This window comes from Perca fluviatilis, chromosome 20 (assembly GCF_010015445.1).
Source record: "Perca fluviatilis chromosome 20, GENO_Pfluv_1.0, whole genome shotgun sequence".
NCBI lineage: Eukaryota > Metazoa > Chordata > Actinopteri > Perciformes > Percidae > Perca > Perca fluviatilis.
The window spans coordinates 7,140,143-7,158,527 of record NC_053131.1 but is presented as its reverse complement, the minus strand read 5'-3'; the positions used below and the strand labels follow the sequence as shown (position 1 = coordinate 7,158,527).

General features: G+C 41.3%; 1 protein-coding gene across 1 annotated transcript; it reads right to left on the bottom strand.

The window, feature by feature from the left end:
- Positions 1–4,701: 4,701 nt before the first annotated feature.
- pgrmc2 (progesterone receptor membrane component 2) lies at positions 4,702–17,246 on the bottom strand. The gene is made up of 3 exons (XM_039785532.1): positions 16,853–17,246; positions 9,925–10,080; positions 4,702–6,127 (listed from the first exon to the last, which is right to left on the bottom strand). Exons 1-3 carry the CDS (start codon positions 17,193–17,195, stop codon positions 6,030–6,032), a joined length of 597 nt encoding a protein of 198 aa, XP_039641466.1. The 5' UTR covers positions 17,196–17,246; the 3' UTR covers positions 4,702–6,029.
- Between the last annotated feature and the right edge of the window lie 1,139 nt (positions 17,247–18,385).

Genomic DNA, 18,385 nt, shown 5'->3' with positions numbered 1-18,385 from the left:
AAGCTTTAAACATCCCAAGGAGCACTGTGCAAGCGATAATATTGAAATGGAAGGAGTATCAGACCACTGCAAATCTACGAAGACCCGGCCGTCCCTCTAAACTTTCAGCTCATACAATGAGAAGACTGATCAGAGATGCAGCCAAGAGGCCCATGATCACTCTGGATGAACTGCAGAGATCTACAGCTGAGGTGGGAGACTCTGTCCATAGGACAACAATCAGTCGTATACTGCACAAATCTGGCCTTTATGGAAGAGTGGCAAGAAGAAAGCCATTTCTTAAAGATATCCATAAAAAGTGTCGTTTAAAGTTTGCCAAAAGCCACCTGGGAGACACACCAAACATGTGGAAGAAGGTGCTGTGGTCAGATGAAACCAAAATCAAACTTTTTGGCCACAATGCAAAACGTTATGTTTGGCGTAAAAGCAACACAGCTCATCACACTGAACACACCATCCCCACTGTCAAACATGGTGGTGGCAGCATCATGGTTTGGGCCTGCTTTTCTTCAGCAGGGACAGGGAAGATGGTTAAAATTGATGGGAAGATGGATGGAGCCAAATACAGGACCATTCTGGAAGAAAACCTGATGGAGTCTGCAAAAGACCTGAGACTGGGACGGAGCTTTGTCTTCCAACAAGACAATGATCCAAAACATAAAGCAAAATCTACAATGGAATGGTTCACAAATAAACATATCCAGGTGTTAGAATGGCCAAGTCAAAGTCCAGACCTGAATCAAATCGAGAATCTGTGGAAAGAACTGAAAACTGCTTTTCACAAACCCTCTCCATCCAACCTCACTGAGCTCGAGCTGTTTTGCAAGGAGGAATGGGCAAAAATGTCAGTCTCTCGATGTGCAAAACTGATAGAGACATACCCCAAGCGACTTACAGCTGTAATCGCAGTAAGGTGGCGCTATAAAGTATTAACTTAAGGGGGCTGAATAATTTTTTTTTTATTGTTAAAAAGGTTTGAAATATCCAATAAATTTCGTTCCACTTCATGATTGTGTCCCACTTGTTGATTCTTCACAAAAAATTAAAGTTTTATATCTTTATGTTTTGAAGCCTGAAATGTGGCAGAAGGTCGAAAAGTTCAAGGGGGCCGAATACTTTCGCAAGGCACTGTATGTCTTAATCTGAAAAGTAACTAAAGCAGTTTGAGCAGTCTAAAAAAAAAAGTAAAAAGGTACATGTTCATAACCTATAAATAAGGCTGGGTACTGAATTCAATACTTTCTAGGCACCGACTGAATGGCCTAAAGTATCAGTATTGAAAAAATGCCTCGTCATTCAATACCCAATTTCAATACGTAAGGAGTAAATCTCATTAGCGTCAGTGAGCCAATCAGCACGCAGCATGCTTCTACCAAGCTCTAATCATGTTTGTGATTGGCTGTCTAACGTAAAAACTCTTATGTTGCACACAGAGATGGGGCTCACTAGAAGGAACTGAAAAATAAATACAAATATTTGTGCTGTAATGTTATTTATAAAATACTTTTTTCGCAGCAGACATGTTGACATGTCATAGTAGGAAAAGCACAGGTGTATTCAAAACCATTACTGATGGCTGCATTCCACTTATGAGAGGCCCTGGTATTAAACCATTGATGGCTGCATTCCACTTAGGAGAGACCCTGGTATTAAACCATTACTGATGGCTGCATTCCACTTAGGAGAGGTCCTGGTATTAAACCATTACTGATGGCTGCATTCCACTTAGGAGAGGCCCTGGTATTAAACCATTACTGATGGCTGCATTCGACTTAGGAGAGACCCTGGTATTAAACCATTACTGATGGCTGCATTCCACTTAGGAGAGGCCCTGGTATTAAACCATTACTGATGGCTGCATTCCACTTAGGAGAGGCCCTGGTATTAAACCATTACTGATGGCTGCATTCCACTTAGGAGGTCCTGGTATTAAACCATTACTGATGGCTGCATTCCACTTAGGAGAGACCCTGGTATTAAACCATTACTGATGGCTGCATTCCACTTAGGAGAGGCCCTGGTATTAAACCATTACTGATGGCTGCATTCCACTTAGGAGAGGCCCTGGTATTAAACCATTACTGATGGCTGCATTCCACTTAGGAGGTCCTGGTATTAAACCATTAATGATGGCTGCATTCCACTTAGGAGAGGCCCTGGTATTAAACCATTACTGATGGCTGCATTCCACTTAGGAGAGACCCTGGTATTAAACCATTACTGATGGCTGCATTCCACTTAGGAGAGGCCCTGGTATTAAACCATTACTGATGGCTGCATTCCACTTAGGAGAGGCCCTGGTATTAAACCATTACTGATGGCTGCATTCCACTTAGGAGAGGCCCTGGTATTAAACCATTACTGATGGCTGCATTCCACTTAGGAGAGGCCCGGGTATTAAACCATTACTGATGGCTGCATTCCACTTAGGAGGTCCTGGTATTAAACCATTACTGATGGCTGCATTCCACTTAGGAGAGACCCTGGTATTAAACCATTACTGATGGCTGCATTCCACTTAGGAGAGGCCCTGGTATTAAACCATTACTGATGGCTGCATTCCACTTAGGAGAGGCCCTGGTATTAAACCATTACTGATGGCTGCATTCCACTTAGGAGAGGCCCTGGTATTAAACCATTACTGATGGCTGCATTCCACTTAGGAGGTCCTGGTATTAAACCATTAATGATGGCTGCATTCCACTTAGGAGAGGCCCTGGTATTAAACCATTACTGATGGCTGCATTCCACTTAGGAGAGACCCTGGTATTAAACCATTACTGATGGCTGCATTCCACTTAGGAGAGGCCCTGGTATTAAACCATTACTGATGGCTGCATTCCACTTAGGAGAGGCCCTGGTATTAAACCATTACTGATGGCTGCATTCCACTTAGGAGGTCCTGGTATTAAACCATTAATGATGGCTGCATTCCACTTAGGAGAGACCCTGGTATACTTCCCTATTAAGTCACATGTAAATATCCTATTTAGTTTTATTTCATTTGACTATAAATTCATTTCCTTATTCATGTATTGGTTTCGAATGCTTTACTCAATATATGAATATTCCTACTAATTTCTTTCTGTATTATGTCCCATACATACAAATGATTTACTATATCACACATCATTTGTACCAGTTATTTTTTAATGAGAGGGCGTTGCCTTGTCATTAAAGGTGCAGTAGGTAAGACTTATAAAACTAATTTCATATTTGCTGAAACTGACCCTATGTTCCAGTAGAACTACATGAAGCAGGTCATTTAAAAAAAAGAATCCAGCTCCTCTGGCACCACCTACAGCCTGTAGTGGGATTTGCAAAAATCCACAGCTCCCTGTTCAGATGCACCAATCAGGGCCAGCGTATCAATCAATGCTCATTCATTCTCCCTTGTGGGGGGAGGGGCTTAGGAGATCGTTTCAGGCTTTAGCAGAAAGGGGGGGGAGGGACTGAGAAGTTGTTGATGTTGACATTTTTTGGCTAAGTCCTGGATCTTCCCTACCCTACCTACGGCACCTTTAAAGCATCTGAGCACATTAATTTATTTATATCCCCTTTATGTACCCGTTATTAAAAAAAAGATTAAACTTAAACGATTTTCTTTCAGAAACCACCTTAAAAAAGCCCCATCATTCTGGACATCTTAGTGAAAAGTTTCAGGAAAAACAGAAACTTTCCATGCATCTCTAAAGCGCTGCTCTCTTTTCTAGCGATAGGTTTTTTTGTTTTCGATTTTAACTTTTCTCCTCCCTCTTATTTCCCTGTGTGCTCTTCAACATCTGGCGTTAATAATGGTTCGCCGAGAGGTTGTGCCATGAAGCCGTGTGCGCGTTGAACATTTTGTTCCCGATTTTCTTTCCAAATCCACAGCACTGCTCTGTCAAGATATGCAGCAACAACCATTATCTCACTAGAGCTTTAGTTTAACTAACCTCTCTGTGGTTGGTTAACACCACCAGTGGTGGAAAAAGGATTCAGATCCTAAATGTACTAATACCACACTGTATCAAATTTGCACGAGTACAGTACTGGAGTAAATTTACTTAGTTACATTCCACCACTGAACAACACACGCATGCTTATCATTATCACCTGTTTATTGTTCCTTGTAAATACACTCAGCAGTACTGTACCTCACAGAAAATCAATTCATCCCGATAAGAATCGGTCTCATGAGGAGTGAATGTCTGCGTCTTTGTATTTTCCTTGTAGCGTAACAGCCCCGAGGCAGAGACCCCTTAATGTCAAAAACTTTTATGTACAATAAAACTAGTTCCTGGTAGTGATTCAATCACGCTGCCTCTAAAAGCAAATCAATTGCAGACATCTTCAATTATTAACCAAATCGATTTATTATGCATGAACAAATCCCTTCCTGCTTCTGTCACACAGACACGCGCACACACACACACACACGCACGCACACACACACACACACACACACACACACACACAACATTTAAATACATGACGTGGTGGGAATTCGGCATAGCTCACTGTGTTGTTGCACATGCTTTAATAAAACGATAGATATATTTACAGGATAAGCAACGTCTCAGAACAAAAAAAAAAAAATAATAATAAATCGCAAGAACAGCTCCCGGTCCCTCCCTGCAGCACTTTGCAGCTCTCCCTTTTCTTTTTTTTCTTCTCTTTTTTTTTGGAAATTTACCCACGTTTAAAAAGAATTTCAGAACCAAAAAAAAAAAAAAACCATGGGGGTTTTGGCCAATACGACATAGCATTATACATATATGGAGTTCATCAACTACATAAATATGGCAGTAACACTGAGTAATTCATACGATCTATTTACAAAGTTTGTGAAGTGGGGGAAATATTACAGTCTGTGTGTGGACGACTGACAGAACGTACGCCTTCTTAAAAGTCTGGGGGACCGAGTCTAGGGAAGAAAAAAACGAAGAAAAAAAAAACCCTGACACCTCCATCCCTCCGCTTACCTCCTCCGTTAGAACGGTCAGGACTGACAACAAACTAAATAAGGCACGATTAATACTTGGACCATTTTTCAGGGGAATCTACAGACTTGCAGCTGGCTTGTGAGGCGTGTAAACAATTGCGTCGATTGATTAGGACTGCCTTGTCACCTTCCCTTTGTATTCCCGATCAGTGATTCAGTCCGTCTGATGTGATTCAAAAACAGGTTTCATATGGCAAAGACCTTTTAAACCCCCACCCACCCAGCCCCATCCAAAAAGAAGAAAAAAGAAGAAAAAAAATTAAAGAAAAAAAAAAGAATGTCCCTCCCTCACTCAATGCTACTCAACAAATACAATCACATGGTGACAAACAAAGAGAACTAGTAGTGCATACACTACAAACACAACAGGAAAATGCAACACCCTGCCAATTTCCACAGCACTGGTTCTTAGGCCGCAGCGCTGCCCTCTCAACAAGGGGGGAGAATTATCTGAACACAAAGATTGATTGACAAAGCTGTCCGAAGCTGAAGCAGTTTCAGGTACAACGTGACTAAACCAAGAGATAAAAAAGAGAGAGAGAGAGAGAGAGAGAGAGAGAGAGAGAAAATGGTTTTCCGCGATCGTCTTGGACCAATGTGTTTCTCTACCTCTGACCACGCGTTTCCCCAACCTGAAGAAATGACTAAAATCTTGTGTGTTTTTTTTTCAAATACATCTAATGGCACAACCCCCCCCCCACCACCACGCTCCGCTCCTCTCCCCCACAGACATGTTTTCTGTCATTAAAAAAAATAAAGAAAAAAAAATATATAATAAAGCCCTCATTTAAGGTTTTTCAATCGCTTCCTCTTGGCAGGATGAAGAGGGAGGGAGGTCTGGGCGTCGAGACTTGAGTCCTGCCCCTTTCCAGAACAGCCACGGCTCACCGGACAGATTCAGGGAGGGTGGGGGAGTGAGAGGCAGGAGAAGAGGCGTGGCGGGTAGATTGATGCGGCGTGAGGAGGAGGAGGAGGAGGAGGAGGAGGAGGAGGTCTGTCGCAGCTGTTTGGGGCTCCTGGCTTTGGTCGGTGTGATGGAAGCGCCTCAGTCGTGCTTCAGGTGGTCCTTGATGTCCTCCTCGTCCGTGTACTCCGACGGCTCGTCCCCGGGCTTCAGCAACCTCCCCACGTAATCATATTTTTCTGGAAAATAATTGATAAAAATAAATAAATCTGGCGTTAAAAACAGGCTTGGCGATGGGGGACGTAGCCTAGGTCAGCGCTCCGTGCTGTAATCCTACTTTAGTTAGGAGAGCTTTTACACCTAGGGTTGGCCACCGTTTGATTTGAACCATTGTGATTGGGATTCTTCCTTTCCGCTCCGGTTCTTATCGATTCGCGATTCTTTGAGGGGGTTGAAACGGGGTCACACGCTTGGGAACGTTTTATTTCGATTCAGTGGCGATTTACAGTTTTACCGGGCTTTTTCAGCCACACTTAAAAGAGCGCTGCCGACTGTGCTCCGCGGCTGCGGCGCAACAAGCGCCTGGCCGGGCCGCTACGGAAAAAACAAACTTGCACATGTTAAATTTGGAACCGATTATCGGATTCGAAACCAAATTCATTCATTTTGTGCTGTCATTAAAGGCGGCGCTGCTTTCACTCCTCTCCTCTCCGTCGATCCATTCCACAGACAGGTCAGAAAGCTCTATTGTCAACAAAGTAAAAAAAATATGAAATAAACATTTTTTTGCAGAGTGCAGACGCTTCGCAGCACAGAGGGCGACTCGGCAGTCCGCTGCAGCTCTGTTTGAGGCTACAAAACGCGCATGCAGGCTGAAACTTAACCGTGCGGTTTTGTCGGGATTAAAGCGATACGCCACCGTTTGTTGAAATAGGGCTTATCACGGTCTCCCCTGGCTGTAGATAGGTGGGCCAACGCATTTTTGGTCTCAGTGCAAGTAACTAGGTTGTTTTTTGTCTTTTATTGGCTCACTTTTACTCACAACATGCTAACCGGCAACATAGGATTCCATTCACTACGCTAAGCTAACTAGCGGCGGCGCTGCTGGTGTTGCACCGGACTAAAACGATGCATGCACAAAAAACGCGTTGGCCCACCTATCTACAGCTAGGGGAGACCGTGATAAGGCCTATTTCAACAAACGGTGGCGTATCCCTTTAAGCTATAAGCAGAAGGAAACTCCGCTAGCTGCTAGGCTAATGTACAATGGTAAACACTGCAGCGGTAACTGCATGTGTCCACGTCCACCTCAGCTGAGAAGGGAGAAATGTCGTTGCCTTCCCTGCCGTGGATTATATTAAACGTTTACTGTAGAAATTATTCATAATAATCTGACAAACAAAAGAAATCCCCCATACAGCCTATGCAATGGACTGTCCATCGTCTTGAGCAAAGCTGAAGTGACGAGTGAATTTCATTTTTTTCTCTCCATAATACAAAATAGTAGTAGTCATTGAGGATAACTAAACAATAATTATAGCTTTTATTATATTTAATATCACACAACATCTGTTCTCCTGTAACTTTCTGTCAGCAAAAAGTAAAAAATAATAATAATAATAATAATAATAATAATAATAATGCGTAATTGTCACAGCCGCTAAATGTATTTCACTGTGTTGGAAGGATGACCGACCGCCATTTAGGGACAGGTGGAGTTCAGACATGGCTGCTTGCGTGCCTAGTGAAGAAAAAAAAACAAACTAGGATGGTTGAAGAATGCCCTACATTTTGACCTGACATCGGGGAGAACTCTGGACTGTGGTCAACAGCATGCTGGGAGTAATTTACTGACATCTTCTTACATGGTTTAATCAGACACCGTTTGCGGCCGCCAACTTCCAAAGCTGCTGCCCATTCCAGCTTTAAAATGTGTTATCTGCGTCCAGCACGCTTTGCTGTTATTCAAGTGAGCAGAGGCCCGACATGGATTCAAGAAGAACACTTGACTTTGAAATAAAACACGTTTGAGAAAAGTTTTTAAGACGACGACTATAAAAATAGGACCTAAAGCTGCGTTACATTTACACTAAAGGCCCAGACACACCGAACAGACGGCCGACCGTCGGCAGAAAAGCCAGTCGGACTGATCAGTCTCCCCGAGTTGGTCCAAAAAGTGCCTCGGAACACACTGAAGAGACGAGACGTAATAAGTCTCCATAACAGCAGGCGGCGCTAATCTGTATTGTCGCCCAAATAGGAAATCCGGCAGCTGATTGGACAAACGCGTCACGTGGGTCTGGTTTCTCCGGAAATTCAAAGACAGACGGTCATGGCGGCTCGTTCAGAATCCGATCTCATATTGTACTAAAAACAGTTCACCGAAACGTGTTTCTGAAAACATTTTAACAGAGATAGAGGCAGTGCAGTTGCTGAATCTGTCTTCATTTCAGATCGACAAAGGTCAGTTTGAAAGATTTTCGTCAGATTTTGAGAGACACTAGTCACGCTCATTCCACTTCCCGTTTCGGGGGTTGACACAGTCCGACTGCCGGCAGTGGCGGCCAAAATGAAGGCCGATGGCACGGAACACACCGAACAGACTCGAGTCACCGACCTCGCCAGACTGTCCCACGGCCAATTATCGGCTCGGTGCGTCCGGGCCCTTACAGAATGACTCCGCGGATGTGATTCACCGTTTGTCTCGCGTTCACTCCCCAAAGTTTGGTTTAACTGCACATTTCAGAAACAATCAGTCATTTCATCAAATAGTTGATCGACACAAACAAATGGATTTCTTGAGCAAAAAAACATAAAAAGGCAGAAAATTCACTGGTTTCAGGTTTTTAAATGTTAATATTTTCTGGCTTCTTACCCTTATATATGTTAGTAGACTATTAGGGATGCGACTAGCGGTTTTATTTAATTATCGTTTCACCTGCTCAATTATCTTCTCATTAATCCATACATCGTTTGATCTAGTAAATGTCAGGCAAATGAAGAAAAGAATCCTATCAAAATTGTGACAAAACTAGGGCTGCAACTGACAAGTATTTTCGTAGCGGAATAATCCGCTCGTTATTTTTCTTAATTTATCATCAGAAAGTAGTGAAAGATGGCCGTCGCATTGTCTCAGAGTTCTTGGCGACATCATCGGGTTAGTGGTTTTGGCCGAGCAACGGTCCAAAATCCAAAAATATATTCATTTGATATTGATACAAAACAGAGAAGAGCTGCCTCTGGCGAAGAAGCATCCGGAGAATGGCCTGGCAGTAGTGCTCATTAAAGAATGACTTAAACTAATAATACGTTTCAGCTTGGCCTGCATTGTCCAGAACTTTCCAAAGTCTGAATTTCTTACAGAATCTAATTTTTTCCAGAGCTTTTTTTTACAAGTTTCTCATTGCAGCAGTTAGTATGTTTTTATTTTGTCATTACATCTCTACCATTCCTGTATCATTGGGTTTGAGCAGATGATTGCCTGATTGTTGTCTGTAGTTATTTTGCTCCCACATTGTTTCTTCATCTTGGCATTTGGGCTCTACCTGCATATCTGTTGTGACCATGGGATTCTGTCCTTGCATTTACAATATGCATTACAGTATAAAACAATACTTTTGAGCACTGAGCATAATTCTACTTCTTTTTGGACGCACAGTGAATCAGCAACCTTCCCAATCTTTTTTTTCTCTCCAAGCGGAGGCTGATTTATTTCTGGTCATAAACTGAAGGACAGTGTGTGTGTGCGAGAATCGGTTCAACAGCCTCATTACAAATGTGTGTACTGGCTAGGAGCTTTAAATTGTCCTAATTTAACAACATACAGTAAATCATGCCGTTCAAACTGTAATACAACATGTAAAAGCAGTGGATGCTGTTGCAGAAAAAACAAAAACAAAGACAAACTTGTGTTTGGGATCCTCCGTCTGACCCAACTGAATATACAGCGGCCCTGTGGATGCATCTGTGAAATCTGAGCCAAATCAATATCTGTGGAGCATTTTTCTCTGGCGGGATTGTCAGGAAACAAGCCTACCCATAAACTGCATCTCCCACTCCCTCACGCTCTCCATCTGTACAGCGTTCAGGTCCGACAAGTCGTCGTACTCGTCCCGCAGGGCGTCTTTCTCCAGGCAGAAGGTGGCCAGGCCTCTCGAACCGTCCCGGCCAGCGAAAATGCCGTAAGGACCATCTAAGGAAGGAAAACATAAAGTCACGATGAGTCAGGATGCACAAGAGATCAAGCATTAGGGTCCGATCAATATGAAGAAAATATGTATATGCAGTGGCCTGCTACATCCTGCAGTGGCCTGCTACATCCTGCAGTGCCCTGCTGTGCCCTGCTACATCCTGCAGTGCCCTGCTGTGCCCTGCTACGTCCTGCAGTGCCCTGCTACGTCCTGCAGTGCCCTGCTACGTCCTGCAGTGCCCTGCTGTGCCCTGCTACGTCCTGCAGTGCCCTGCTACGCCCTGCAGTGCCCTGCTACGCCCTGCAGTGCCCTGCTACATCCTGCAGTGCTCTACTATGCCCTACTATGCCCTGCTACATCCTGCAGTGCCCTACTATGCCCTGCACTGGCCTGCTATGCCCTGTAACGCCCTGCTACGCCATGAACTACTACAACTACTATTTCTAGTCAGAGTTCCATTATCTTTATTGTGACTATTATTGCCACTGTTCATCACACCCCCAACCGGCAGCCTGGGTCTGTCCCAGGTTTCTCCCTAATTTTTTTTTTTTTTTTTTTTTTTTTTTTTTTTGTTTTTTTTTTTTTTTTTTTATAGAGTGTGGTCTAGACCTACTCTATCTGTAAAGTGTCTTTAGATAACTCTTGTTATAAATAAAATTGAATAGATTTGCTTCAGTCACCGGCCAAAAAAACAATGGCAATCTATTCAGTGGCTAGTAAAATCTGAACATTCCCTAGCCATTTGGCTGGTGGACAAAGAAATTCAGTTTGAACCCTGCTTGTGATAAATAAACAGATATTAAAGTGTACTCGGTTCTGCTGCTTTCAGTATTCTGCTATAATACAACAACTTGCTTGTTGTATTTAAAACAAACTAAAAGGAAATCATTTCCAACTTCCTTTTATCAAACAAATTAAACATTGAATATAAAAAAGCACCACTAAAAAAGAGAATAGGTTACATTTTAAAGTGCAGTTTCCTACTGATATTTTCTTTCAACTAACATAAAAAATCTCTGAGTGTCTTTCTCGATATGTTGTGGCCTTTGAGATGTGTTTATTGTGCCAGTTGATATCGGCGTGGCGAAAAAAAAAAAGATATTGTGCAGCCCAAGCGATAACGTTGTTGAATATCGCGATAATGATATTACGATAAATAAATAGATATTAAAGTGTAACTGAGTTCTGCTGCTTTCGGTATTCTGCTAAAATGCAACAAATTGCTTGTTGAATTTAAAACAAATGAAATAATTTCCAACATTCTTTTATTAAACAAACACAAATCAACATAACATTTTTCATATAAAAGGCAGCACTAAAAAAAGAATGACAGTTACATTTTAAAGTGCAGTTTTCTACTGATTTTTCCTTCAACTAACTGTCTTTCACGATATGACGCGGCTTTTCACGATTTGTGTATTGCGTAGGGGTGCACGATATGAGGAAAATATCCAATTGCGATTATTTTGACTGATATGGCTGTTGCAATATGATTCAAGATATTGGAGGGAACAACCATTTTTGTATCATTCTCATTGAAAATTATTAAAATTCAAATGACTTTAGTGCGATTTTTCTTTTTAAAGATTTTTTGGGGGGCCTTTTTAGGCCTTTATTGACAGGGAAGGGGAGAAAGAGGGGGAAGGACATGCGGCAAAGGGTCAGAATTCAAGGACTGAGCCTTTGTACATGGGGTGCACACTTAACCAGGTGAGCTATCCAGGCCGTCCCTATAGTGTGATTTTTTGCGAGGATCTGAACCAAACAAAGATTTTTTTCTTTAGTCTGTAGGATAGGATTTGTAGGCCGGGCTGTCTCTGCAGCACCACAATACTACATTCAGAATGGTTTGACACAGATTTTGCCTTTTACAAATATTGCTTTCACGCGGTTTCAAACTGAGTCACAGAGAACAACCGTGGTAGGAACTGTACAAAAACAGTCAACAACTAGTTCATACTTGGTGTAACGTCAGACCTCCTTCATGTGACTGCTGCTGCTTCACATTAAAAGCCTCCAGGGCTGCCAATAAGTTGCGCGTTTGAACGCAGCACAGATACAGCAAGTTCACAAAGAGACTTCTGGCTCCCGAAAAATCTGACATGCTTTTCTTTTTCTGAGAAGCTCCCGAGAGTGACGAAGCAGAACTTCTGCTTCAGCGTAATGTTGTTATTAGAGCTGCAAGATGTAGGCTATTAAGATGTTGTTGTGATGCTAAATGTGACATGACGGCGATCTCAAGAGTGCCTTTAAAATGTCTTCAAGAAAGCATTAGAGTTCAATTACAGCGGCAACCATTAGTCCATTAATCCAATAATCGATCGTCAGAAAATGAAACCACTTGTTTTTTGATTGATTGATTGATTGATTAATCGTTTCAAACATTCACTGGTTCCAGCCACTCATATGTGATGATTCCATGCTTCGTTAGAAGTCAAAATGCTGCTTTTCCAGGGTCTCTACAAGTTTCACCAAGTCAAATTTAAGACTTTTTAAGACCATTATGAATAAAATAAGACCTATAGCACGACATCCAAAAAAAATTATAGGACTTGTGTCTGGATTGGCTGAAAAATGAGTTGCACGTTGGTGTCATTTGTAGTCGTAATACAGATAATTCTATTTGGACTAGCGACAGAAAGAACTACAACACCACAGAATTAAAAACACACATTCTAAAGTGCTGCGGGACCATTTCAATGAGAGAAAATCAGATATCACGATATTCTTGACCAAATACCTCGATATCGATATTGTGGCGATATTCTGTTCAATCAATTGGTGCTTTAACAAAATATCTTCACACTTAGTTTTTGGATAAATAATCATCAGTAATGTGGACATAATGTCTAAGTGGGGAAAAGGCAAATAGTACAGTTACAACAGTGTGATAAGTTCAGAAAATGACATCACTTTACTATAATGCAGCCTTTAAAACCAGGAGAAGACACCATGTATGCCATATTACGATATCCAAAATCTAAGACGATATCTTGTCTCATATCACGATATCGATATAATATCGATATATTGCCCATCCTACATTAGAGGTAGCGTTTCATGGACGTAGAAAAATTAAGACCTGTTTAAAATTATTTAAGGCCTAGAACACAAAAATACTTCAGCAAATTTAAGACTTTTTAAGGTTTAACATTTTTAAGCTTTTAAAGACCCTGCAGAAACGCTGTTTTTCAGTTCAGTAAAACATAATACTCATGTAATATGATTGTAATAACAATAACAACAAATAAGCCAGTGTGCAGACACTGCACTTGCCTCTTTGTTGCTTTACATTGTGATATATGAGAGTAAACTGACCGTCTTTGAGTCGATGGGCAAATATAATAAGCACTTTGAATACATGATAACTTCTGCTGTGGGCGGGCCATATTAACAAGTATTTTTCACTATTTTCTGATGTAACCGACTAATCTCTTACCGGGAAACAATTGGCAAATGATAAACATAGCAGTTAGTTGCAGCCATAACTCCGTCCCAAACAATACTGAACTCTGATATTGATATATAGCAATATATTGGCCAATATAACTTTTGAATGTAAATGCATAACAGTCATTTATAACCTCGAACACATCTTTGATGTTGGTTTGCTGCAGTTTCTTGTTACGGCCGACATGTACAGCTAATACAAACTGACATTGATTTTACATTAATTCGGCTTAGGTGCTGCCCAAAACTGCTTGGGTGCTGCGCCTAAGCCTTATAACGGTAGGGAAAATCCTGAATTAGTATACAGATTTAAAATTTGGGACAAAGAGAGTGCTGGTGTCAGAAGCATACCCGGTTTCAGCAGATACCTTGAGTTGAATCTGTATCAGGGGAGAGAAAGAGTAATCAGTACATCCCTTATTATCAATAATGACGCAATCACTCTTGCGATATTTGTTTCTGTCCCATAACGCTCAGCTCTGTGTTGTAGTCCAGTCGTGTAACTTCTACCAACAACAATTCATATGAATATACAGCATCAGTGCAGTGTAATCACAAGAGATACTGTGTTAAAATGATGCGTGTTGTACTCACAACTTTCCAGTAATCTGACGGATATATGGAAAATGTCTTCAAAAAAGGCCCTTGTGATGTTCAACTTTTATGATACATTTCATAAACAACGCCTCGAGCCTTCCCTGACGCTTTCTCTGCGTTTAAAATATTCCGTTATCCTCGAGAAGAACATCACCTGACCAGGATGTGAAAACTCTGCAGGCCCTCAGGTTTTCTTCCTTTAATTTAAAACAGAAAGAAAAGAAAAAATCTGCCGACCATGAGGCAAAGACGCCTTATCACCGCAAAGATTAGATGTGCTCCTACCTTGCATAACTACAAGAACAAGCATTTTTACGGATTAAACTGCTAACACTGCAGTAGCATACTGATGTTCTGATTGGGCTTTCTATTATTAGAATGGTTTTTTTTTAAATGTCATGACTCACAACAAAGAAGAGATTACTGAGTCAGATTTGTGTCTGAATAATAATAATAATAATAATAATTAAAAAAAAAACTCTGTACGTCAGCTGTATATGACAGCTCCAGCTGGACTCTCCTCTAACCAGCAGTGGAGGGGTGCAACTGGCTATTATTTTACTTTTTGATTCATATTTGGGTGTATAACATATGAAAAATAACGACAAATGCACACACTCCAGCTGTGTATCTTGTCTGAGCACTAAAAGCCAGCCAAACCCAAACAGTATTCAGTTTACAACAAGATCACTTTCACTTTTTAGAAACTGGACAAAGATTTCACTTTCCAGACGCTGAACAAAGACAATGTTTGATATTATGTGCTCATAACTGACTTTAACGGACGACCAAACGTCAGTCTGTCAACTGACATGTAGCTCGATCAACTAGCTGTCCCAGCATGACATGCCAGTGTTTCCCCCAGTGTACTGCAAGCCTGGTGGCCCACCGGGCCTAAGTTGGCTCCCAACCATGCCACTGGGAAATATTTTTTTTAATGTATTTTAGATTTTTTAACTACAGTTACAGTGGGGGGGCTCAGTTGGAAACTTAGACATAGTCATATTTTTAAATCTGCAGTTAGCTTTTAGCACTGACTTAATGTAGAACCCTATGGAATCTGTGTCTAGCTTTTTTAAATTCTCAATTTTGCGTTTCCATCCATGATTCTGTTATCTCAGAAACTATTGGGCTCTACATTAATGCTGCCATCAGCAGTGGTGGAATGTAACAAAGTACATTTACTCAAGTACTGTACTTAAATACAACTTTGAGGTACTTGTACTTCACTTGAGTCTTTTCTTTTCATGCCACTATCTACTTCTACTCCGCTACATTACAGAGAGAAATATTGGACTTTTCAATGCATTACATTAACCTGACAGCTTTAGTTACTAGTTACTTTACAAATGCACCAAAGACACATTTATTTATTATAAATTAAACAACACAACAATATATAGGTCTTCAAGTCCAGCTAAAATGATTAGCTGATTAACAGTTGATTAAAATTGTTTGGATCGTTTCCAGTTTCTAAAATGTGAGGATTTTTCTGCATTGAGTACTTTTAATACTTTATTAAGTACATTTCCCTAATGATGCATACATACATATTTTTACTTAAGTAACATTTTCAATGCATGACTTTTACTTGTAACAGAGTTTTTTTTTTTCTCAGTGTGTTATTAGTACTTTTACCTAAGTAAAAGGATCTAAGACTTCTATCACTACTAGCCCCAGTCGGCCATCGTAGAAAAAAAAGAAAAGAAAAAAAGATACTTGCCACCTGGCTAAACAACTTTTCTTGGGGGGGGGGGGGACCCTGAGTGCACTGTGATGAACACCAACTAGACAATGCATGGTGTGGCTCAGTCAACTAAACGCCAGTGTGTCTCTACTGTAAACCCGTGGGTCATAATTTGGTGAGCTGGATAGATTTGCCTACTTGGCTCGATGTTGGTGGTAGGCGTGACACATGAGCCTGCTGGGAATGCTGTCTGAATAATTATAGTTTATGACTGAGTAGATGGTGAGATAGCCAGGTCGGAGAACATGTTGAGTAGCACGTTAGGCTTGCTTTGCACACACATACAGTATGTATGTATGTATGTATGTATGTATGTATGTATATATAAAAAGACTTATGGGGACTGAAGCATGTTTTGTGAAGGTAAAGAAATGTAATATTTGCTCTACAGTACACATTTGTTCACACACGTCTTCCCTTAGCTGCTATTCATTTTCACTTTGCACAGCAGAATAGCCAGTGGCCCCACAAAACACGTATTTTCTGCATAAACTAGCCTCTACATTAGTAAATATAGCCTTTATTAATAATCTTTAAGGTTCAAACATTGGTGCAAAGTTCCCAATATTCACGCATGATGAGCCCCGTCAGTGTAAACAAGCTCCAGACCAGACACCCAGACAGTGCAGTGTGTCAGTGTGCGCGTTAACAAGCTAACAGGCTAGCTGGGTACAAGCTCCAGCCTTTAACTTTAACTTTAACTAAAGAGTTTAACAGGTTAAAGTGTTCAAACATATAAAGTTTAGAGGTGTTCGTGCATCATCACAAGAGCCACGGCCCCGAAACAGCCCAGCTAGTTAGCTTACAGGTAGCATCCCATTCAATAACACAGACAAAGCCAAAAGAGCTAACGTTGAGCTAGCTAACCACAGCACAGCCGTTTGCGCCCAAATATTTGGGACAACTCACCACAAGCCCTGCTTGTCAGCTAACTCACCCGGCTGTCAGCCCGTGATCTAGTTACCCATTGCCCTGCTCACCTTTCCCGTAAAACTTTTTGCCGCTGGTCACGTCGAAAACTTTCATGTTGACAGCCATCAGGATGCGGGGGTTCTGGAGTCCGTCGTACTCCCGCAACTGCTCCAGCGAGAAGTCCCGTCTCCTCATCTTGGGAAGCGCCGAGGCCTCGTCGCCCTGGGCCGCGGCAGAGACGAGCCTCCTGCCCCACCGCCGGTACACCACCAGACAGACCGCCACAACCACAACTAAAATACTGATATTCAGCAACATTGCGCCGAGGCCGAGCCCGTCCGACTCATCCGCTGACCCCTGCCCGCCGCTTGTGTCAACTGGTCCGCTCGAACTATCTCCATCGTCCGCCATACTGCACGGTTAGCGCCTACCCGCCCCTGGCCAGATGCTGCGTTCAGGTCCTGTCGGGTTAGCGGAACCACTAGTTGAGCAAGCGGTCAGTTTTGTGACATTGCGTTCTATGGTGCAATGTAAAACTGTCCATCTGCAACTAATGATTACTTTTACTATCGATTATTCTGACCCCCCCCCCACCCCCCCGATTAATCAAAAAATAATTTTGTCTGCAAATAGCGAAAAATGTCCATAACTAGTAGCCTATATATATTATATATAGTTCATGTTCATTATTTGTTACATTTGAAAACGTGCTATCAGCTTCAGTTTACCCTTTAATTAAAAACAAAACAAAAACAATCAATAATTAAAATGGAGCAAGACGGTATCAGCATAAATAAAAAAACATTTTGCATTTGTAGATTCATGAATTTGATATCAAATAAATAGGCCTTTCTGATAAAAAAAAAGTCATTTTATTGCATCATTTGGCATTTAGGTTACTTATTTTTATCTTTCAACTTTTAGTGGTTACACTTACACATTTTTATTTTTAAAACATTAGTAAAATCACATGGCATGTTTAAAAACTCGCACTAGTTTTTGCGCCACCCAGATTCAAATTTAAAACAAATTAAACTACTAAACATTAAAACGACTGTAATTATACAGCAGCACTTGACCGTCCCATTCAGATCCACTACTCACTCAGAGGGGTTTTACGAGCCACACCTGAAGGCAGCAAAACACACGCCTACCCGTCTCACAATACATCCATGATCTTAATTTGAGGACCGACGATGGTTTTTGTCCCTCCATCGGGACCCGTAGTGTCACAAACCAAGTGCCAAAAACTTGTAATAAAAAATAAAATAACGCAGCTATTTAGACTTACATTTCTTAGACTTCTTTAAATATGTACTGAAGGGTTATATCTCTTACCTAATGGTATTGAACTATGATCATATGAGCAGATTAAGGCATTTCTAGGCTAGAATATGCATTTCAGATACAATAAATGATCACAAATGTTATATCGTTGGTTGGTTGGCTTTGTTTTTTAACCTTACACCTTCTCCATTTCCCCAGTGTTGCCCTTTTTATTCAGCTGTTATCTGAGTGCTATTTGCACACTTTATGTAAACACATTTTCCTCATATCGGTTTACTCTGTTAGAAGGGCTAAGTGTTGAAATGCATTCAGTG

What these genes read in the sequence shown, in the direction of transcription:
- pgrmc2 (XM_039785532.1), bottom strand. Translation starts at nt 17,195, where the DNA reads ATGGCGGACGATGGAGATAGTTCGAGCGGACCAGTTGACACAAGCGGC. An exon ending in CAAAAAGTTTTACGGGAAAG is followed by an intron (nt 10,081 to 16,852) that starts GTGAGCAGGGCA and finishes TTCCTTCCTTAG; the next exon opens with ATGGTCCTTACGGCATTTTC. An exon ending in GTGGGAGATGCAGTTTATGG is followed by an intron (nt 6,128 to 9,924) that starts GTAGGCTTGTTT and finishes ATTATTTTCCAG; the next exon opens with AAAAATATGATTACGTGGGG.